General features: G+C 34.6%; 2 protein-coding genes across 5 annotated transcripts; one reads left to right on the forward strand and one right to left on the reverse strand.

Annotated features, from left to right (window-relative positions):
* Window positions 1-34: 34 nt before the first annotated feature.
* Window positions 35-8,164, reverse strand: LOC113712444 (uncharacterized). 2 transcript variants are annotated; one of them, XM_072067383.1, is made up of 8 exons: window positions 8,020-8,153; window positions 7,279-7,756; window positions 5,816-5,894; window positions 4,659-4,807; window positions 3,652-3,763; window positions 3,281-3,466; window positions 1,475-1,546; window positions 35-1,340 (listed from the first exon to the last, which is right to left on the reverse strand). In XM_072067383.1, the coding sequence occupies exons 2-8, from the start codon at window positions 7,752-7,754 to the stop codon at window positions 510-512; spliced, it is 1,905 nt and encodes a 634-aa protein (XP_071923484.1). In that variant the 5' UTR covers window positions 7,755-7,756; window positions 8,020-8,153; the 3' UTR covers window positions 35-509. The 2 variants fall into 2 exon arrangements, with proteins under 2 accessions (XP_071923484.1, XP_027091673.1); XM_027235872.2 differs by having other exon boundaries at window positions 7,279-8,164.
* Window positions 8,165-17,218: 9,054 nt separating this feature from the next.
* LOC113712788 (fructose-1,6-bisphosphatase, cytosolic) lies at window positions 17,219-21,558 on the forward strand. Of its 3 annotated transcripts, none has more exons than XM_072067463.1 (12): window positions 17,224-17,566; window positions 18,703-18,750; window positions 18,851-18,925; window positions 19,018-19,079; window positions 19,180-19,246; window positions 19,353-19,466; window positions 19,648-19,743; window positions 20,314-20,384; window positions 20,451-20,516; window positions 20,772-20,858; window positions 20,988-21,063; window positions 21,214-21,558. In XM_072067463.1, exons 1-12 carry the CDS (start codon window positions 17,408-17,410, stop codon window positions 21,322-21,324), a joined length of 1,032 nt encoding a protein of 343 aa, XP_071923564.1. In that variant the 5' UTR covers window positions 17,224-17,407; the 3' UTR covers window positions 21,325-21,558. The 3 variants fall into 3 exon arrangements, with proteins under 3 accessions (XP_071923565.1, XP_071923564.1, XP_027092162.1); XM_027236361.2 differs by having other exon boundaries at window positions 19,648-19,734; XM_072067464.1 differs by lacking the exon at window positions 19,648-19,743 and having other exon boundaries at window positions 17,219-17,566.
* The last annotated feature ends 2,054 nt before the right edge of the window (window positions 21,559-23,612 follow it).

Here is a 23,612-nt window from a genome sequence, read left to right on the forward strand (position 1 = left end):
TGTTTGTCGAACGAAAATCAATAAAAACTGAAAATTTCACAAAATTTGGTTCTGAATAAGCCTGAAAATGGGTACATATCGATAGAGGAGATGAGGGTAGTCTCTATAGTTACAACACAAGGCATCACCTACTCGACAGTTATTAAGGCCATCCCCATAATCAGGACTCTCTAATCAATGGCTAAGAAGTTTTGAATACAAATGAATTCGGGAAGCTGGTACAACCAATACCAAAAAATTCATTTCTCCCCTTCAGAGTAAAAAAAAAGCTCCAAATTACATTAGAATGTAAAAAAAAGTTACAATCATATACTACAAAACAGTCTTGCATTTTTTATTTAAAAATGCTGCAGCTTTGAACATCCTCTATTTCATCAGAAATCTCCAGCGCGGAATTGAAAGTAAGCTGTCGCTTTTGATGCTGCATGATTACTTCCGATCAGTATTAGACTCTGGACCTCCATCCCCGGCAAGGCGAATGAACAGCAAGGAGATAAGTAGGTAACCAATCAAACAATACTTGGTGCATCCCCATCCCAGTTGCAAGTAGCACGAGGCCATCGCGTTCTAATGCAGTCGACCAAAGGTGCATGCTGAGAGGGTTCAGGTTTAGACGCCTCAGCAGCAGTCTCCTTTCTAGTAGGCTCATTGATTCCTGAACTGGAGGTCACTGCTACATCTGCCATGAACTCCTCAGGCGTCCACCTTGGAGGCACTGAAACCCGCAATTTGGTTAGTCTTGGTCTTTGTATTGGGATTTCATTTCCGGAAGCTGCCTGGCTTCCATTGAGGACTGATTTTGCAATTCCATTGAAATGATACAGATCAAATACCTTCTTGCCCATCATCCCAGTTGAATCCTTCAAACCTCCTAAACTCTTATCCAAATCCAAAAGAACTTGCCAGAATTCACTCCATACAATAAAACCTGTATTACAAAGGTGCTCCACCTTCTCAGTAGGAAGGTTAATGCCTGTATCTCTCAGAACTTGATGAAAACCCTCAACACTAATGAACCCACCACCTCCACTCTGATCTTGGGCATCAAAAGCCCTCCTGATCCTTGTTTCTCTGCTTTCAAATTCATTTTCCTCCTGAACCTTGGTATCAAGAGCAAATAGAACTGTATAATGAGATTCACTGCCCACAACCCATATTGGCCACTTTGGGCACTTTAAATACTGACCAACTTTGCAGAAGTTCAGCGACTCCAGCAAAGTTAGAAATCCGACATCTACAGTTGATGAAATGCCTTTGACGAACATGCCACTGCCAAGGTCCATCCTTCCATTAAACACATTTGCAACAGCCCTCCCAGAAAGCAGGAGGTTCACAGTTTCCTGTTCCAAGAAACCATTAAGTTGATTTGAAACCAAACACAGAAGACGCAAACCCTTTATGGTTATCCATCAAGAGAGGATCTTGAATGATTGCAAAGGAGAAAATATTAGTTTTCTTGAAGCTCACACTTTACCTGTGAGGCATGCCCAAATGGAGCAGTGACCAGTGGTTGACTAGGATCATCCCTGTCTGCTTGAACTGAATCCTGTCCAAACGGGATAAAAAAGAAAATACTGTGTGTGTTAATAAATGACAGACAACTGCAGAAAATATACATATACGAGTGGGTGCACTTCTTTAGCAACTTCTAGATAGATATACCCATGTGAAATCATTGAACTCTTATGCTTTTTATGTGTGAAATACTAGGACATTTCCAATATTGCACTACAATGCACTCAAGCAACTTCTAGACTTGGACGCAAGAAATAGTATTTTGCATACATAGATAGACATCAGTCTGCAGCACTTCCATCTCACTCCATACCGACAAATAGCACGTCATATTTCAGTGTAGGAAAGAAAGTTTCAAAAATAATCACTTGGTGTAAAAATAAACTAGCTGACTGACACATGTTTAGCATAACTGCATGGATTAACAATTTCAGTGACATATTTCAGGGACTCACAAGAAAAAAAAAAAAGAAAAAAGAAAAAACACACATACCCACACAATAGCCAAAATTAAACATCTTCTCCAATTCTTAAGAATCTGCCACAGTTTCCAAAAGAATGGTCTAAAAAATGAGATCAGTTTATATACGAGATTAGAGCAGAATCAATGAAGGCCATTAAGCTGACAAAGCAAGCGACAAAAATCCTTTGTTTGATGAACATTCTCATTTGGATCTTCCATTTATGCAAGGCATCCACTGATATGGTCCATGAAATCAATTTAAAATTCCTTAAAGTTATCCACCTATTCCAAATTGACTGTACTTTTTTATTTTCAGAATGCAACTTCTAAAATTAGTTCCCATTTGTCTCAATTTTCTACTACCTAATACACATCTTTTATATCTTAACAAAAACTTATGCCAGGTCAAAACTCAAGCATATACCATTTACAGTAAAAGGAGTAAAATTTTGTTATCAATGACAGTTCAACTCCAGTTAGTTGCTGTCCTACACATGATCACTAATCACTGCCCAGTTTTCTCCAAAAACAAATAATTACTAATGCTCAAATCACCCACTCAAACCATGGATCACATTTATTGCATGGAAATGATGCATGCACATGATGAACATCCAAGGTATCAAAATTATGCTAATCCAACCATATAAAAACAGGAAAGTCCCTCGAGTATTGCCATTTTTTCTCCTTACAAATTGCCTGGGTAAGAATTAATAATTCCTGCAAAGTTCACAATATATGCACTAGAACCAAAGTAACTAACCTACAAGTAATTAGCTTCCTTCGCCTCTCTGCCAACTAAAATTAGGGTTTTCTTATCAATAGCATTCTATGCTTTTATATATTTTCCTAAATTTGGAAAACATATTTTCCTTTTGGCACTCATGATAATTGAGTTGCATACCTCATTGGGTACACATAGATCCAAAACTTTGGTTCAGAATAGGTCCAGCTCAAGCAGCACCAAGCATAGAAAAGGAAACGCCTTACCAGTTTCTCAAAGTATGTGTGCTCATTCGGGACTTTCTTTTCCCTTAAAAAACAAAAATATTTTTTCCTTTCTTCCTTTTCTTTCCCCCTCTTTCCCAACCATTCAGTTATATAAGAGCTTTATCACCTTGGATTCACAATAGAACTTCATGTATCATAGCTCATCCTATAACAATGACGTTCGCAATCATGATAGCATGCTACTCAGATGAAGCCTAAAACCCAAATCACATAGAGGAATTGTAGCTTCTTCCTAATGATTTAAGAAAAATAAAGACATGAAGTAAGCACTCTCAAGAAGATATAACAAACCAGTCCACGAGACAGCAGAGCAGATATTAAGAACAGGATTGCTCCCATACGACTTCTGAAAATGGGAAGCATTGCTTCAAGTCTTTGTACTGCACTAGTCCTTGAAGTATAAGTTTCCACTCTCAGGGCCTTCTGCAAGTCAAGCCCTGATTCAATTGCAAATCCTTCAAGTACTTTTAAGATGACCTGTGTTGGGTGTCAAACAGAATTATGAGAAAGAATGCTCATGAGTAAATGTTATCAGCATAAGATCCACAAGACATAATAACTTTGTAAGAATAATTTAACACAAAAATTATGACTCAATAACTGCACTTTCAAGCTGGCGAAACCACAAATCAAATAAAGTGTGCTACTCTTTACAAACTTACTTCATCCTTTGAACTGTCCTCATCACCATGAAGAACACCAATGGATGCTATTACAGCTGTTTCATTATTTCCACAGAGAAAGAGTATTTCACACATGCTTCTCACCAAAGCTCTGCCACAAAAAGACAAAAGTTGTTTAATACTTGAACAAATGATAGAGAGGGAGAACACAAGACAGTTGAAAATAAAGGGCAAAAATTTCACATCACATCACTTGATACTTTACCGTCTTAACCAAGATTATGTATCTTCGATGAAAAAAAAAAGCCAAACTCATACAAATCATGTTACGTTAAAGATTTGAACTATTAACTTCAAGAAGGCGTAGTGGAATCAAAAGGTACACACAAAACTTCAATGGGTATCATTTATGTCAATGATCAGAGAGACTGAACTCAAAAGAGCATTAAGATCAGATTGCGGGTGGTCTACAAGGTTGAATTTTAAAGAGATACAAAAAATAAAACCCCAACCTGTTAAATGAGGCAGGTTGAAAAGAGATAAGCGTACTAGCTCCCTCTCTACATACAAACTGAAAGATGAAGTTGAGGGTGAAACATACATAGACAACAGTGTGAAGATTACATTGAAGTCCTTCCAATACTGGTAGTTTGTGAAAAGTTAGCTGTTGCCTCTCCCTTTTACTCTTAGATGAAAGCTTAGATAGGAAAAAACTAGCTTACAATTTATAGAGGCATGCTACAGGTGGTTTTGTTGGGAGCTGATTGTTGAGTAGGTAATCCTTCCAACTAATATACAATCTAGTTGATTACTACTTAACAATCTGCAGCTGATCATATGAAAAATCCTTAAAATTCTCTAACATTGTGTGCTGCTCAGATACAATGACAGCGAAGACATAAGGTTGTCAACCATAAGCAGCACACCATAACCCTCAACTTGTCCCTACCTTTTTGGTTGACAAGCAGCAAAAGAGAAATGACAGAGAGAGAAAGATAGCAAGCAGGACACGCAGGGCTGAAGGGAAGAAATCAGAGATTAGTGACCTGGATTTTCTGTCTTCTGAAAGGGAAGAAAAAATATCTGCTGCAATGCATTCACTTTTGGAGGATCTTGGATCTGTAATTCTGGCAATGCCTGGTGCAGAATCACCTGAATCTTCTAGATGGAAAAGAAGATATTTGAGAACAAAAGCCTGCACAAGAAAACATATTTTGTCAAAACAAGGAACTTATTATTGTGAAACAAGACTCAACAAGGCTAACATTAAGTAGGAACAAGCAAAATTGGCAGAAAGCGTGGAAGCGGTGTTAGTTACAACAAATGCAATCTGAACATCATAGCTTAGATGTATTACCATCTGGAGATGCAAAATTGCTTACAATGTAATAAGTCAGCAGAGGCTATAGTACTCCTGGATTTTAGAGGTTTTAGAAAATATGAATGTGTCAAATGCATCAACAATAAATTCGAGTCCTGCATTGAATTTGAATTTCAATATCTAGTAACTCCAGTCCACAGGACCCCATAAAATTGCAATGCTAACTTAATTTTCCAACAAGAGAGATCAAGTGAATGAACCTTCTTTGGATTAAGCATCAAATTTAGTGTAAGAGCTATTCAGAATGATCCTTCCAACATTACAACTCATATAAACACAAATCATATGATAACTAGACCATTTAAATCATGAGTCATATCATTTTCCAACAGTCTCAAAGTAAAATTTTCATTTTTGTAGGTAAAAACTTAGAAACTTCAAATTTAGTCACCAATCAAATTAACAAGATTGGTAAATCACAACGTCAATTATCCTGGGTGAACTAAACTTGCACAAACATTCAATAAAGTTTGACAATCTCCGCAAATCTCCAATTTCAAGAAATTCAGTCTGACATATAATATCAGAACTTAAACCATGTATAAATATGACACCTTATCATTCACAATCTCACTCACTTTTCTTGACAACAGTTTCAAAATTAAGATACCAACAAATCTTCAACTATTTCACATAAAAAGTCAAAACTGTATCGCTATACAATCCGGTCACAAGTCCGTCAAAAACCTCCTTCCCATTAATAGCGTAACTAATTAAATGATATGGGATCTTACGACAAGAAAATATCATAAATTTTGACAAAAAATCAAATACGATTTATAGTTGGATAGGAAACTAAAAGTAGAGGAATCAAAGCATTACTTGTATGGTTGCTAAGACGCCACAGGGCCCACCTTCATGCTGAACTAAGCCCATAGATGTCTCTGGATCAGGACTAAACCTGTAGAGAAATTATATTCCCATAAGATATGCAAATAACAGGTATACAATTCAATATAAGGAAAACCCAAAAACGTCAAGTAGGATATGTAGAAATCATTTGGCAATTAAGGATAAGTAAATGACAAAAGTTTCACATCGGACTTCACGTGACAGTTGTTGACGTACACGAGTCAAAAAGTGGCCAAATAGTAAGCACGCAATCAAGAACCAAAATAATAAAAGAAAAAAGTTATCACAAATAGTAGCATTAAGTAAAGGGTGTAAGGATCATACAGGTATTTTTCCAATTTAGAAGCCAGCGCATCGTCTTTCAAAAAATTTGCTCCTTGCAAGGACAAGAGTTCTTAAAATTGAATCTATACTCTTTTCATCTATATAACTTCGGGAACATTTGTGGTGAATTGTCGGTGCTCTTATTAATGTTTCCTCTGAGATTCATTATGAGTCACACAGTTGCACGAGAACAAGTATGGAGTGTAAGCATTAAAAACATAAGTAATAAGACAGAATCTCGCAAGAACAAAAGCACAATAAGATAAAGGTTCTAAAAAACCATGCAAGAACAAGAATAGTACAACATGATGAAAGAAAATAATGTGAGAATATCGCAGAACAAGAATGGAATGATATAACGTTTGAAAAGGGAAATAAAGTGAGCACTAAATTACACATGAAAAATAAAGCGTCTCAATGTGCACATCAGTCAAACTATGACACTTGACAATTAATTGGGAACACGTGTAACAAACTCTTCGGAAAGTCATCCTTCTTGTATGGATATTAAAACATGATCATGCATTTTAGAACCAAAACCTGCAAGTAAAGCATTCAATGGATATTAAAAAATGATCATGCATCTCAGAACCAAAACTTGCAAGTAAAGCATTCACAATATCGCCAATGCCGCCATTTGGAAGAAAGTATTCAAGTTTTCAATGATTCAATTGAATTCTGCAGTTCTAAAACAGCACAAAGTAACTCAACCTGCAGAACTCTTGACAACAATTGCACAACTACATCTTAGAGCCAAATTCCTTCTCTCATTCCTGGAAATCTTCTCAATGAACTCATAATTACTGATTCCCAATGGAGTAATGACCTTTTACATAAAAAGATGGAAGAATCTATTGAAACTACTTGAGGACTTTAAAGTCAGTGCCTATCAGAAAACCAGGAAAGCACAAAACTTCACCATTCAAGCACCCTTCACTAAGAATATACAACATAACAAGCTTGATAAGCCAAGAAATTGTAGAAAAATATGGCAATACAACTAAACGCAATGTGATTTGAGTAACGAATGAAGTCCCCAAAATGATGAACAAAGAAAAAAATCAACGACACTGAAAAACAAAACTTTAACCAACAATCATGATCAGTACCTAATGCCCTGGTTACTCCACTGCGCAAGTATATCTTTTGTGACATGTCCTCCAAAAATCATCAAAAACAACTGTTGAGACTCCATCAAAGATAGCTCTTTCCCCAAATTCCCCATTCTATTCTCACATTTCAACAGGCCAATATTTTTCTCCTTACTCACCCCCTCCGCCGCAACTCCACCACCGCACCTTCTCTCCTCCCCACCGCTCTTCTCCACCTTTGCCACCGCCACAGTCGCCGGCATAGCTGCCGCCGCGTTAGCAGCATTCTTCGCTGCCATCATCCGCTTCTCCGCTGCCCCGGCCATTAACTCCCGCTTCATCCGTCGATTCCTCATCTCCTGCGACTCCACCGACTCCTCCCCACCGCCGGCCGAACTATTCTCCCCCGGCTTACTCCTCTTCGGCTCCGGCGGCTCCGTTTGCATGCTCATCCTCAACGCCATCTTCAAATCCTCCTCTTCTTGATCCACCATTTCTGATTAATTAACCAAATCAACTGAAACTAAAACTTATATATAAATAATGTACGAATAAATCAGATAAGACAATCAAAAATTTGATCTTTAACAAAAATTAGGGTTTTAACTCAACAAAAGAAGGAGAAAAAAACAATCAGGGGTTTACAATTCTGCTGTATAAATCTGATTTTACATACAAAATACAGAAGTATAGTCAATAAGATGATGTTCAATACACAGATCACTGAAACAGAAAACTGAATCAAATTATTATACAAACATTGATTTAGGGATTATAGACACAGATATGTATTGTATAGATGTGTATCTAGGTGCTGATTATATAACGCATTCTGAACTGGGTTCGGAAAGTTTTAAATTGAGGTGGATTTTTTATTATGAAACGAAAACGGAATGTAGTCTGTGGTAAACGATGTCGTTCTAGGAGAATCCAGGTAATGAGAAAGGATGTGGAAACGATGTCGTCAGGCTTTATCGTCTTGTAATGAGTTAAAAATCGTCTAAAATGTTGGATTACTTTTTTTTTTTTTTTGGGTAGAAAAGCGTTGGATTACTTATTGGTTTATTTGAACTTCCATGAATTATTTATATTTACATTTTAAGTTATTTGGCTATGTACTTGAATTTGACCCAATTTTTGTTTAATACTCCCTCCGTCCCACTTTGACAGTCCTGTTTTCCTTTTTCGTCTGTCCCAAATTGTAGTCCACTTTCCAATTGAAGAATGTAATTGTATTTTAATTTTCCTAAAATACCCTTATTCAATGTAAGTTGTTGTTACTATAAACCTACTCCATTTAATGAGAGTTGATTCTTTTTTTTACCATCAATTCAAGTTCTCATAAAGTTGTACTCTAATTAATGTGAGGGTATTTTAAGAAAATAGCTACCTAAATTGATTGTTCCAACAAAGTTAACTATTTTTTATTAAACTGTGTGAAAAAAGAATCAGGACTATCAAAGTGGGACGGAGGGAGTATCTTGAACCGAGTTTTAAAAGGTATTTTGTTCAAGATATTCTTTGATTTAGGTATGTGTATAGTATATATTCAAGAATTAATTTCATGTATTTTTTTTTCATGTATTTTTTCCCTAAGGGTGGTTAAGTAGGTTGTTGGCATGAGAGGTAATTAAACAATGGATTGGGTGATGAAAGAAAGGTGAGGTGAGGGAGAAGGAATACTTGCCTTTTACGGAGAGGAACCAATAACGTCTCCTTTGAGGTCTGAGATTCTTGCTATGGAACGAATGGATTTGATTGGATATATTCAACTTTTATGACTTGGATGCGGATCTCTTATGATGGAATCATCATGATTCGAGATCTACGTCTTCAGTCCATGAATTTCTATTCTGAGCTGTTTTTCCTCGTGTTTCCCAAGAGAATTTGATGATAATATCATTAGTCATACACGTGACATTAACGATATATGTAATTATGCATTGCTTAAGTTTGTTTAGTTTATTTCTTTAAATTTGAAGGCTCAATTCCGAAAATAGATTTTTAATAGCAAGACTTTAGGTTAAAATGAAGGATATTTCTAATGGGTGCTCAATTATACACGTATTAATAATTATTACTTTTCCGTGCATTTATATACTGTTTCTATTTAATATTATATACAGGAAATGTAAAAGTTTTTCTGTAAAAAATCACAATCCAAACAATCATTTGCAAAACATATGACATCTGAAATATATGTTAGCGGGTGACCGCAGACAGACCCTAAAAATGGTGGACTCGTGACTGCATATATTACCAATTCTCGCATTTTTCAAGCACCACCACCTGAAATGGATTATAAAAAGTTCAAATAAACTAGAGCAGGCCCTCAGTATGATAAGAGCTACATGGTCTCGAGACCCAAAGGAATGTAAAATGGAAGCTTAGTATGATTTTTTTTGTTGGGAGCAAAATTAGAACTTTTACATTGATCAAGAAATGAAGTTTTACACTAGAGCAAACTCCTCTTCTTTACATCAACTAAGACTAGTACCATAAAACCTTTATAGAACAGGGGCAATACCATCATAAGAGCATCCACATTTAGTGAGTACTCAAAGAGACATGAACCCTTTAGCCTCTAATTAGAAAGTTAGTGCTATAAAGCACCAAGGATCGGAGCTCTTGGCAAAGCATGGTCGTCCTCCTCCTCCATGTGCATTGCATGTGTCTATTGTTGTTTTTGTTTGTTGAAGAAAGAATTTGCTTTGAGATGAAATCGTATTTACGCCTTGAAATCCAGAAGATATTTGCATGAAGAGAAAGGAGTCTTTTGCCAAAATAACCTTTTTGTGTTTTGAGACCGAAAACAAGCTAGTGTATTTATGTAAAAGGCATAAAATTCAAGGACAAAATGCTTCTGGATTAACTCAAGGATAGAACTCCGGAAGAGATTAATTTGCATGAAGTGTATATATAGCTCCTTTTTTGGTGTCTTGGGACCGAAAACAAGTAAGTGTGTTTATACAAAAAGCATAAAATTCAAGGATAATGCTTCCAGATTAACTACTAAAACCTCTCCTTACACTTGGCCCGATGTGCCCAGTCAGCCTTCAGAAATGTTAATTGTCTATGATACACCTGTAGCCAGATTTGGACAACTTAATTCTTTCTGTGATTTCCAATGGGAGTATATTTCTTTGACAGTTTCATGGAAAAAAAAAAAAATGATACAACAAACACCCACTTGTTTCATGGAATGCAGCTGTGAGTACCTCGTAAAGTCATGCCCTTCACATGTCACGATGGGTGCCCACTTTTGCTTATTTTTTGTAAAATAAACTTCCTTTTTTTTTTTTTATAAAATAAACTTTGATAAAGCTTCTACTGAATTTGCTCTCTATAGATAATATGAAGAATTATCGCAACCAAAAATGCAATATTGCTAACGTGAATGGATGTCAATCAAAATCATTTTATCGATTTGGGTAGATTGCGATTTTTTGGAGTTTTTATAGAAAAATGCATTGCAGCGATTTCATGTGTATGAGGTACAAAGGTGATTAAAAAATATATATTTACGGAAAACATAAAATTTTTTTGGGGAAAAATCTCAATCCAAACAAGGCCTAATTTTTTAGCCTTAGGCTTTTTTTTTATTAAAGGAAAAGTTATGTGGGAAAGTGAAATGAATGAAAGAGAAAATCACTTTCTTATGTATATTTATTTGATAAGAAAATTTTTGAAAGAAAATGTATAGTGAATGGCAGTTATTCAAACTATTGCGAGTAATCAACAATTTTCCTCCAAAATTCTACAAATTTTGTAGGACACAAAATGCAGAAAAGTGAGAAAATTTTTTAATTTCCATGGTAAAAAGGTCATATAAAAGAAAAAAATAACTTTCTTTCACTTTTTTACATTTTTTCCTTATAAACAAACGCTATCTCAAGGATATTCCATGTGTTATATAACGTAGATGCATTTATGCTAAACTATTCCGTTATGATCGTAGATACAATTATAAAATGGAAAAAAAAAGGATGGGTCATGCACTTGTCTTTATCTTTTTGTTATTTTCTTGTTTGTGTTTACAAAAGGATTAATTTTCTATACACTGACAATATATACACTTTTATCATTAGATGCATGACACATAATTTAAATTTGAAACTCAAATTTTGCATATGTGTCGTATATCCAATTATGATAGTGTATACACTGTCAGTATATACAAGATTTAATCTTTACAAAATTATGCAACAAATAAAGAGAGCAATTGTTGTACTTTTGTTTGTTTTACGTGGAAAACATATTGCATTCTTATCTTATACAGAGTCTTTAAATGCCAATTTAAACAATTGTGTTATCTTTAGACATAAAAGAACTAATTTAACATCATTTAATTTTCATAACTATATTATTCAACTTAATGTGTACTTTTTAAAGGACATTCTTGTATTTTCAGTTATTCAGACTAGTGGGTGGTTAAACATACAGCCTAAACTGTTATAGGGTGGAAGTTTGTTTAGTACTGAAACCCAAGGGCCAAGGGAGCAAATTGAGCTTAAGTGATGTTTGACGGGAGCAAAAGTGAAATTTTCCCTCAAATAAGCTTTTAGTTCTATTATTCAAAAGCTGGGGCTTAGTAGTGAAAAAAAAATGCAATAAATTTTCTATCCCACTTCTTGTCACACTTTTATTACGTTGTCATGTATCTTTCATAAATATCCCATTGTAATATTTTTAGGTTACAAAATGCAAGATAACAGACTTAAAAAAAAGATTACAATATAAGATGTTTATGAAGGATACATGACAATATAATCAAAAGTAGGATAGGGAGTGGATTAGAAAATAAGACAAAAAATCTACCGAGTAATTAAGCTTCGCCTTTAAGGCCTTTGCAAATCTACCAAGTGTAAAACATGAGGAGGTAATTGAGATTGAATTAAAGTTCAAGGGCAATGTCAAATTGCCTCTCAATACGAAAAGTATGTTAACTGATGAAATTGGGCTAATTGATCAGAATATAGACGTAAAAAAAAAAGGGTCAGACAACTACGGTTCTGGCATGGGGTTGTATAAATCTATGGGTGCCGGGCTGACACAGCCCGGCACCTGACACACCAATTTTTTTTTAAAAAAGTTGTCAGGTGCCGGGCTGTGTCAGCCCGGCACCTGACACCACTTTATTTTTTTTTTAAGTTGTCACAGCCCGGCGCCCATCAAAGCATCCCAAACCAAAGATATCCATTTTGTGTTTTGGTTGAGAAAGAGAGAGACCCGAAAAGTTGTGTTGCATGAAGATTAATTTGAATAGGGCACTATATAATCTGATAAAGGTCAACCAAAATAAAAAATTTGACAAAGAAAGTGTCAAAATTGGCATGGAATTGAATCTAGTATGTACCCTTGCAGAGTTCAATATTATTATAGCATAACTAAGTATTGACGGATTCCAACTCAAGTTGCATATGTTGCTGCTGATTCAGGAAACGGGGTAGCCGGAAATTATACACAGGAAAAAAAAGAGGCAAATAGGAAAAGTAAACAAAATTACTAGCTGGGCTTATTTTAGTTTAGATCAATGAGAATGGTGCTTGTAACTTTTGCTATAAGTATGAGTCAAAATTTGAATCGGTATAGAAAAATAAAAATAAAAAACACATTTGACATTCAACTTTTACAAACACGCAAAAGGTGAAAAAAAAAATTTTTTTGGGTCAAGGCATCTTGACAAAAATTTTTATAATATTTTGGATTGAGCATTATTTCTTCAATTTTATTTGTTTACAACATCATTACAATTTTCAATACACCTTTTTATCTTCCCAATTACCTTTTTATCTCATATACATCACATCACAAAAAGTGTTACAGTAAAAATATCCCAAATAACTTACAATCCAAGCAAATCCAGGCGTCGTAATTAAATTTCTTAAAATATATATCATTTTTCACGGTAGCTCCTAACAATTTTTTTGTCTCGCTTTATCTTGCATTGGACACAATTATACCTATACTATTATTAACTCTTCTTTCTCTGGCATTTTTTTGTTCCTTTTTTGTGGTATTATATTTTCTTTGTCACTTTATTGTTTCTTTAAATTTTCTTCTTTTTTCACAAAAATTGATATCTTAATGATTGAAATTGAAAAAGAGAAACTGTAGAATTCTATCTTTTCCTTAAATGATTAAAAAATATTCAAATCACTTGACTTGAAATACAATTATCTAGTATCCATATTCTTTTAATTTTGAATTTTCCTCTTTCATTTATAGTTTCTCATTTTATTCTCAAGAAAATAGCGTAAGGCTGAAATTGTGATATGATTAGTAATTATCAATTCCAATTTGTGACATGTTGCATCATGCAAAAGATCAAACCCCAAACCCTAAACACTAAACCCTAAACACTAAACCCTAAACCCTAAAACCCTAAACATTAAACCCTAAATAGTAAACTAATTCATTTAAATTCATTTAATCGAAATTCATTTAAACTAATTAAACTAATAACATATACTAAATAACATAAACTAACCTCGCCAAATACATCTAAATTCATTTAATCGAACCTCTTAAATTTAACTAATTCCACAATTAATTCAACTAATTAATCGACTAAACTAATTCAAATAATTGTTTACTAAATAACATAAACTAATTATCAACTAATTTGCATAATAAAGTAAATTGTATTAAACTAATAACACTAATATCTATACTTAAGTTATGCTAAATACATCAATTTTAGTTAAACTAATTTAATTAATCCATTAAACAAATTTAAACAACTGGATACTAAGGTGAGATTCCACCAACTAAGAAGCACCACTTATTAGTCGACATCTCATAAATACAAAAACTCTGCGGCTTCTTAACAATTGAATCATAAGACAGAAAATTGAATTAGCTTTAAAAAGCTGTCAGGTGCCGGGCTGATACAGCCCGGCACCTGACAATGAAGTTTTTTTCCAAAGCTGTCAGGTGCCGGGCTGACACAGCCCGGCACCTGACAACTTTAAAAAAAAAAAATTGGTGTGTCAGGTGCCGGGCTGTGTCCCATAGATTTATACAGATCCAATGTCAGAACCGTAGTTGTCTGACCTTTTTTTTTTTCGTCTATATTCTGATCAATTAGCCATGAAATTGCTTCTCCTTTTCCTAAACTTTTTCTCTACTTCCAATCCTACCTCCTTACATTTAGTTTTCTGATTTTTCCAAGCTTAACGAGGTTTATCTTTTGAGCAAGTTTTCTAATTAAAATTGTACAAATTAAACCATATCTAAGTTTGAGCACACTTACACTGTCTTATGGTCTTATGCTAACTTTGAAGCATTTCAGTGTTGAGAAATTTGGTTTAAATAGATTACATATAATTTCTCTTTTATGAATCATATTAAGGTTAATAATATATGTTGGAGTTAATATTCATATATACAAGGTAGTTTGCTGTGAGAAGCGACATAGAGATGGAGGAAAGACACCTAATCTTCTCCAAACTATTACAAAAATCTCAAAAGAAACAATTAGTACTCATAATAAAGATAATAGGAAGCAACCCTAGAACATAACCCCACGGGATTGGTTCAGTGATAGCAGCGATTCTTTGAGACACAAAAGGTTTTGGGATCGAAATTGCTTTTTGAAATACTTTGTGGAACAATCTGTGACTCGCCTGAGAAAACTTTGTGTGGGACCGCGTCGTTTTCCTCTGATTTGGTGTGCCAACTCGGATCTAAAGAGTTCGGGTCGGGGCATGTTTCATAATGAAAACAATCCCTAGAGAAGCAACAAAAAAAAATTGAGAAAATAGAATAAAACTACTAACAAAGCTGAAACAGTGATGACGTTTTACCCTAATTTTGTTGCTTCTAGTGACCCTAAAAAATCCTAGTTTATTGAATACTCGGTTACATCCAATTTCCATATTTATATGCACCAAATAAAAGGAAAAAAAAAGTAATAAATAGAGGGACTTGAGAGACAAAATGCTATGAATTAATAGATGCAATTATTGAACCAGAAAAAAAACTCTAATTTGGCGTAAAAACTGAGGGAAAATATAATTTTCTTTCCTTTTTCTTAAACTGCAGTATGATAATCAAAACCAAACCAAGAGAAAGAAAGGAAAACCCATATAAGGAAAAGCAAAAAAATAACCAAAATAATTAAGCAGCTGAAAATGACGTTATCGGTACCTGAATTATTACCCCTATCCTAAATATAATTCCTAGGTAAATAAATACAGAAATAAAGATATAGCCAGAATAATCAAAAAGTACAAATTTCCTCGAAATCCGTCAACATCGTAAGCCGTTAGATCAGAATCCCGTCCGTGATGAAAGCGATGCGATGGGTCTTAACGGCTTCTGTGACGGCAGAGAAGTAAATCTGAGGCGGCATCCGAATAAGAACAAGAATAAAGAAGACGCCGAGAGGCGTTATCCTCTGCAGCAAGTTGACCACCACTGATGCCATGAATCTTCCTTTTTCTACCACGTGTCATCTGCAACTTCGTTGACATCAGATAACCTCATCCCGGATTTGGGGCAGAGACGGTCATCGGGCGGATCGTTCTTGAGCGATCGCATCTTGTACCTCGTTTTTAATAATATATGTGAAATTCATAAAATTTTGTTTTAAAATTATATATTGTTGAAAGTAAGTTACATCATGTATAAATAAAGTTATGCTATGTGTAAAATACACATAACCTTCAAGAACGGTTGTCCCATGTTGGTATACGTATACGTTACCACCGTGACTGTCCAGATTCTGAAGGAGTAGTACAGCTAGAATCATTTCTTTTTCACCAAAAAAAAAAGAATCATTTCTAAATTACTAGTACTTAGTGTGTTGATAAATTTAAAATGTGAATCTATTAAATTATTAAATCATTAAATACTAAATATGATACATTTGAATGTATATCATATTAAGTGATAAGTAAATAATTTATCACTTATTTTTAAGAGTAAGTTTTATCTCGAAAATTCAGTGTTATTTAATTAATTAATTTAGATATTTAATTTTTTATTATCAAACACAAATGAATATATTAAAATTTAAATTCGTTAAATTAAAATATTGAAATGAATTATTAAAGAAGATCTTAGTAAAAATTCAAATAATTGTAATTTCAATATTTTAGTACTACAAGTCACGTGGTTGGTTTGAGATTGGTTACACACTTGCACTTTGAATAGCACATTCGAGTTCAATCCCTAATATAAACATACCAAATAGCCTTTGATAATTTATAAAGTTCTCTAAATAAACATAAGCTGTCACAATTTTTTAAATTTTTTCCCCATATTTAACTCTTTATTCTTGTGCTTTTATTTGAAGAGAGACCCTTGTTTTAAACGCTTAAAAACGGTAATTTAATCACATAATACAGATCTCAGGAAAAAAAATTTTAAATTTGATATGTTTTATTTGTGATTGAACTTCGTGAAGTTCAATTTATGACGGAATATTTGTCTTTAAACGACTTATATTTGTGTGTGCTTTAAGTAATAAACCAAAAATGGTTAATCATAAACGAGGGATTAGGTGCCAAAATACTTGCGGTTGAATAAAACTAAAGTATAGAATGATCAAAAATTGAATCTATAATAGTGAAATAAAACTATCAACCTTCAACACCTTATGACTTTATGGACAATCAATTAACCTTTTCCAATTCTAATAACTCAACGGCTGAGAACATTGTCAAATCACCCATTATACAGGGGGCTTAAATCTAGGCTGTCTAGCTCATCCGTATCCATACCATCGGACTTTGTCTTTGTTCATAAACATTATACAACCTGTAATTCCATGATCTAAGGAGAAAACAACTTTTTTTTTTCAGTACCAAGTCAACCCATTAAATGGTTCCCCTAATCAAATACAACCAATTGGGAGATATATGATAATTTAAACAAATCTTCAACGGCCGGAAATTAATAATAACCTCAGGAGGTGGGAAGTATATAAATGCATGGATCTCTATCCTCTGTCTTCGTGTGGCCTCGTCAGCTGCGCCTTATTTCTCCTAGTCCTTCCTCCTTGATTTGAGTACCACCAGTGACTTCGACTGCTTCCAGCCTACTATTTCCTAAGATAAGAAGAGCAAATTCCATCGATCCCATCAATTCTTGATAATCTTCATATTGGTATTTGAATTTGTAAGGCTGCAAAAAACAAGAAATGGATCATTCAGCGGATGCACACAGGACTGATTTGATGACCATAACCAGGTTTGTATTGAACGAGCAGTCCAAGCACGCTGAATCTCGCGGGGATTTCACTATCTTGCTCAGTCACATTGTTCTGGGCTGCAAGTTCGTTTGTTCTGCTGTCAACAAGGTCCCCAGAATTCTTTTCTTTTCTTGAACATTTTCCCTCTGTTCGGTTTGATTGTGTGAGTAAATTTTCATGTTTTACTCTAAAGTATTCACAAATCCCATGTCTTGCATGATACAAGATTTCGTTCTTTTCACGTCAGGTCCAAAACGATTTTGGTTGTTTGGTCGAAAGGATTAGAGTTTCCTATGAACCAAGAAAATTGCTTTCGTTGTTTCTCAATCTTTTCGGTTGTATTTCAATTTTGTTGGGGTTCTGTATTTGATTAGTTTGAGGAGGTTGTCCCGATGGCCACTTGTGTTGAACTCCTGACCTCCTCCACTATGTAGTGGTCATATAATCGCCAGCTATCAACTGTACTGCCACTTGTATATTATACTCGTTGTATTTGAATTTTACACACTAGAATATTCACACGGGTGATACACAAATTCAGTAGATATCTGTACTAATCTGTGTAATAATCCATTGTTATTATTACAGTTTACGGCAATGAATATCTTATTTTCCTTCCCTAGCTGAAATTTGGGGTATGCAGCAATATATGGTGCACAAATCTGCTGATTAACTAGGAGAGTTTCATCTTGTGGAGGAGAGCTGGCTAGGGATGTTTTCATCTTCTAGTTAGAAATCAGAAACCAAATTAAATCTTTTTTGAAAGATCTGTTTTATATATATGGTCATGCATATTGATGTGCATCTTTCTTGTTGTTGCATTAGTAGTTGGGGCTTCTCACTGAAAGTTTTCTGGTTCTAAAGATAAAAAGGATTAGTTTGCATCAAGGACTGGATTGAGTGTAGACTAGATTCCAGATGATAAGTCCTTGCTTAATTGCTATATGTGGAATAGACAGCATGACAGTTCAGAGCGAGTTTGGCAGCATTAGTGCCTCAAATATGAAGATGTAGGGAGTCGTAAAGGAATAGATGCATTGATTTTTTTGAGCTTTTAGGTCCAAGTTATTGTCCATTTGCTTATGCTGATTGGAAGCTCCAGAATCAGAATAGTCACTAGTTGCAGGATTCTCATGCCTTTTCTAATTTGGGAGTCAAGGACTAGATGAAATGCTTGAACAATAGTGATTTGGGATTTTCTGCTCTGCTTCAAGTTTTGTCTGTTTGAAGTATATGCTTTGCAGGCAGGCTTGGCCAAGCTGATTGGGCTTGCAGGTGAGACAAATGTGCAGGTGAGTTAAGCATAATTTGGGTTCATATTGCAATAGCCTCTGAGTTCTCCATATCGATTCCTTCATTGACTAATAAGCTGGATAAACTCTCATAATTAAGGGTGAAGAGCAAAAGAAGCTTGACGTGCTATCAAATGAAGTTTTTGTCAAAGCTCTGGTCAGCAGCGGTCGAACAGTAAGTCATTTTGTTTTTCTTTCTCCTCCTGCTATCAAATATCTATACAGAACGTGTTAAATTTTATGCCCAACTCTGGAATTTTTAAACAGTGCATTCTCGTCTCTGAAGAAGATGAACTGGCCATTGTTGTGGAGCCATCCAAGCGGGGGAAGTGCGTGCTCATGGTTTCCACTTTCTGTAAATTTTCTCGTATTCAAGGACATGTTCTTTTGAGGTTTGATATATTGAAATAACCTTTACAACTCCAACAGGTATTGTGTTGTGTTTGATCCCTTGGATGGATCCTCCAACATCGACTGTGGTGTCTCAATTGGAACTGTATGTTTGTCAACATGTGCTTTCAAGGAATTTGAACATATAGATCCTGATTCAAGAAATTATATGATAATGCTGCCATCATTGATAATCTTCCCTTTTCTTCTAGATTTTTGGTATTTACATGATTAAAGATCACAGTGAACCAAAATTAGAAGACGCGTTGCAGCCTGGGAAGGACATGGTAGCTGCTGGCTACTGCATGTACGGTAGCTCTTGCACGGTATGGATTTTCCATTCTGTTACATATGTCTACCTTCTGTTTTTGTTTTGTAGGAGATCTGAAAATTGTTATGAATACTATTAAGGCTTTAGGAATACATTATGTGTCTGATGTGGTCGTGTCTTTCATGATCGTAGCAACTAAGGGTAGTTGTTTCATCCTTGTGATTGATGACTTACAGCTTGTGTTGAGCACTGGAAGTGGTGTTAATGGATTTACTCTTGATCCATCTCTTGGAGAGTTCATACTGACTCATCCAGATATTAAGGTAAAAAAAGTACGTTAACTGCGTAGAAAATGTCTTGTAACCATATACTTTCTTCTGATCGGCCTCTTTATTTTGCATTGTTAAGCAAATGATTACTCCAAAACGTGGACAATTGCATGCTGTCTGGTGCATAGAATACTACTGATCACTAAGAGTACATGGTATCAATGCGAATCCACTGACATTCTCCAAAAATCCTCATGTACTTGTTGGAGCAATAGTTCTGTCTTTCTTGCTCTTATTACCGCTCCTTCCCTTGCGATCTGTCCAGAACGTTATCTTGCAGCATATTCATCAATTTCTTAGCATGTTAATTATAACAACTTAACCATCTGTAAACACACCATTTGTGAGTGATAATTTTGTTAAGTCTTACGTGCACCTGAAATTTATATTTTTTTGTCCAAATTCTTACCATGTTTAATGTAATCAAGGTTTTATTAGGTTCCAGACAAATTTGCATCAGTTTGTTCATACTGCCTGATCTTGAGATTGTATAATTAGGTCTCTGATTTCTTTTCCATAATTTTTTCTGTTTGGTTTGTTTAACTGGTCTCAAATTGCGCTTTTTCTGCTCAGATTCCAAAGAAAGGAAAGATATACTCTGTAAATGAGGGAAATGCAAGGAACTGGGATGCTCCGACAGCTAAGTATGTCTAAATGCATGTAGAAGTCAACATTGCCTTCATCTCAGGTCTAACATATTTGAATTTCAGGTATGTGGAGAAATGCAAGTTCCCAAAAGATGGTTCATCAGCTAAATCATTAAGATACATTGGGAGGTACTAATTTCTCTTCTCGCAGGCTAATTCTAAAAGAGACAACATCAGTAGGGGTCTGCTGGAGATTTCTTTTATCCATACAACTTCAGCAACCTTTCTGTTCCCTTTCCCCTTTAGCCAAGAAAATGAAGAAACAAGGCTAGAATCTTTGAAGAGCTGAATTCTGTAAAAGTCTGGATTCATGAGAAAATTCAGCATTAATGAGATAAGACAACCTCAATCCTCTAATTTCTTATACTTCAATATCATTTGCAGCATGGTAGCCGATGTTCACCGGACATTGCTCTATGGAGGTATCTTTTTGTATCCAGCTGATAAGAAAAGTCCTAACGGGAAATTGAGGTAAGTTTCATCTTTCTTGTAAACATACCAAGGATAAATCCTTTTTTCCATTCATAACTATGGGTATTAAGGAGCTTGATTGAAGCAAATATCATCCAAACCAATAAATTTGGTGCACCTCTGAAACAGAGTTCTATATGAGGTCTTCCCGATGTCTTTCTTGATGGAACAAGCTGGAGGACAAGCATTTACTGGGAAGGAACGGGTAAGATTGCTTAACTTTAATCTGCGTGACATAACAACTGTAAGAGTGTGGATGCATTTGTTCTTTTTTGAGGAGAAACACCTCTTAAACCAATCAAAATCAGGATGTCCTGATGTGTTTGGTATGTAATGAAAAATATTCTTATCGCAGGCACTTGACCTAGTTCCAAAGAAGATTCATGAAAGATCACCAATATTTCTTGGTAGTTATGATGATGTTGAAGAGATCAAAGCACTTTACGCTGAAGAGCAGAAAGCATAGATATGTGAAACTCTTTTACCTTGTTGATTTGGTCCATCTGGAGGCTTTGACTGCTAATTTCTTGGAGCAAAACAAACTGTTCGTTTAGTTTTTCTTTCAAGTTGCAAAACTACTGTATTGCGGTAAACTCTGTGTGTCAAGATTGTGGTTCATGTCAGTGACTATCACAACTGACATAGAGATGCACTATGCACATATGTTGACATAAAGAAGCATGTGTAGATTTCTACCTCATTATTCACTTGTACATCTTTACTGATTAAAACATCTTCTTTTGGTATACCGTACTAAAAATTATTCTTACTTAAAGTTAAAACAATTCGCAATCTGTCAAAGAAGAGAGAGCAAAAACTTACCTATACACCGTGCAGCTTCCCTTGTAACTCCTATAAGGCTCTAAGCAATCTGAAAAGGGGGTGAATTAGGTTGTTCACAAATCAAGCGAATGGTTATAAATTTTTGCCCAATTTTGTCATCCAAAAATAGCTTAAGTAATCACATGCTCAAGCATATAAAGTAATACAATAGAATAAAAGAGAAGCGAGCAATAAAATAAAAGAAACACAAACCAATTACACTTCCAAACTTCTTCCAAATTTAGAGTTGATTCTTCTACTAGTAGTTTCTTCAATTGATGGCGTAGCAAGCTATCTTATACAGACGCAAGCTCATTCTTTGCTCGCTCTGAATATTCTTTAGTTGAGTTAAACAGTTTTATAACTTTACTCAAGTTAATGTTAACTATCCTACAATTGAATGCCCTCAACCAATTAAGAATTACAAAGAGGTTCTTCCAATGTTGGTCATACAAATCAGCTCGTACAAAGAAGGACTCACCCTTTGCTTGCACTAAGTTTCCATACTCTCTAGTTGAGTCAAAGAGTTTTACAACTCTCTAATTAACCTTATCTAAGCTACAATTGAATGTCAACCCAACCAATGAAAAATTCTTCTCACATTTCGACCTCACAAAGAATATATAAGTACACACATAAAGAGTAGGAGAAAGAGGCAAGGAGAGAGGGATGAGAAGGAAAAAGAGAGAGGAGGAGAGGGAAAGAGACCTCCAACGCCAGCGAGACGGTAGGCTAGAAGGGGAGGGTATTGGTAGAAGAGAAATATGACGTGTATTTTTTATGTTTTTAGGTGTGTATTTTAAAACTTTAGTAGAGTATTTTCTAAGGTTATTGTAGACAAAATTGTTAAAAAGTTTATATAATAAAACCCCATCAAAAAACAGGCTTCCAAGTACACCGACATTTTGTCAAAATATTTTTTCTTCTTCCAATTCATGCTCTTGTTTTCAGTCAAAATGTGAAACTGCTACGGATTTTCGTACCCTTGGAAAGGCAAAGGGAAAAGATAAGGAACTACTTGGGTATTCAACTTTTGGTAATTTGTTGTAGCAAATGATACAAGCAGAAGTTTGAAAAGTATAATAATGTAAAATATCTAAGGCGGCTGCATGATAACTTATAGACGCGTAATCCATATATTACATAATATCTTGAGTTAATATATCTGCTCTTTTTTGTTGATCTGCTTGACATTTGTAACAACTTTCCTGTTTGATTTACAGCGTATATTTGGTACCATGAAAATCTTGCACACTAAGCTTCAACCAAAGATTCCCACTAAGGTTCCTTGGTCAATGTCTATGTACTTATATGTTCTAGAAGCTCCAAACAAATGCAATATTTTTGAGTTTGAAATAAGATTTGAATTTCAAATTCAAATTCGAATTATGTATCATGCATTCAACGGTGAAAGTATATATACCGTCAGGATATAAGACATTATCTTACACGAAAATAATTGTATATGAAATCTCACTTGTAAAGCAAAATTGACATCTATGAGGGAGTTTCAATGATTTAGAAGAGCTGTATCAGGTAATTAACTCAACAAGCATATAATTTGAGGTTAATCACACTTGGTCCCCCTAAACTTTAGAGATAACTGAGTTTTACTTCCTTCAACTTTAAAAATATATGCTTCACTCTCATGAAAACTATTCAAATGTTAGAAATGTATATATTATTGCAATGAGATTATTGCCCTTTGATTTATGGGTTGTTATTACTTTTCCTTTTATTGTTAAATCATATACGTTATCTATATGGCATCCACTGTACAAGAATATCATATTGATAAAAAGCTAAAAAAAAGTTTACATTTAGTTTATTATCCTTAAAATTTTTTTTGTTGGATTAATGTTCATTTTTTAATGTATTTTTGTTTAATTTATTAGATTTTAAATCATAGAATAATGATAAATAGCAAAGATT

Source organism: Coffea arabica, chromosome 10e (assembly GCF_036785885.1).
Source record: "Coffea arabica cultivar ET-39 chromosome 10e, Coffea Arabica ET-39 HiFi, whole genome shotgun sequence".
In the NCBI taxonomy this organism is placed as follows: Eukaryota; Viridiplantae; Streptophyta; class Magnoliopsida; order Gentianales; family Rubiaceae; genus Coffea; species Coffea arabica.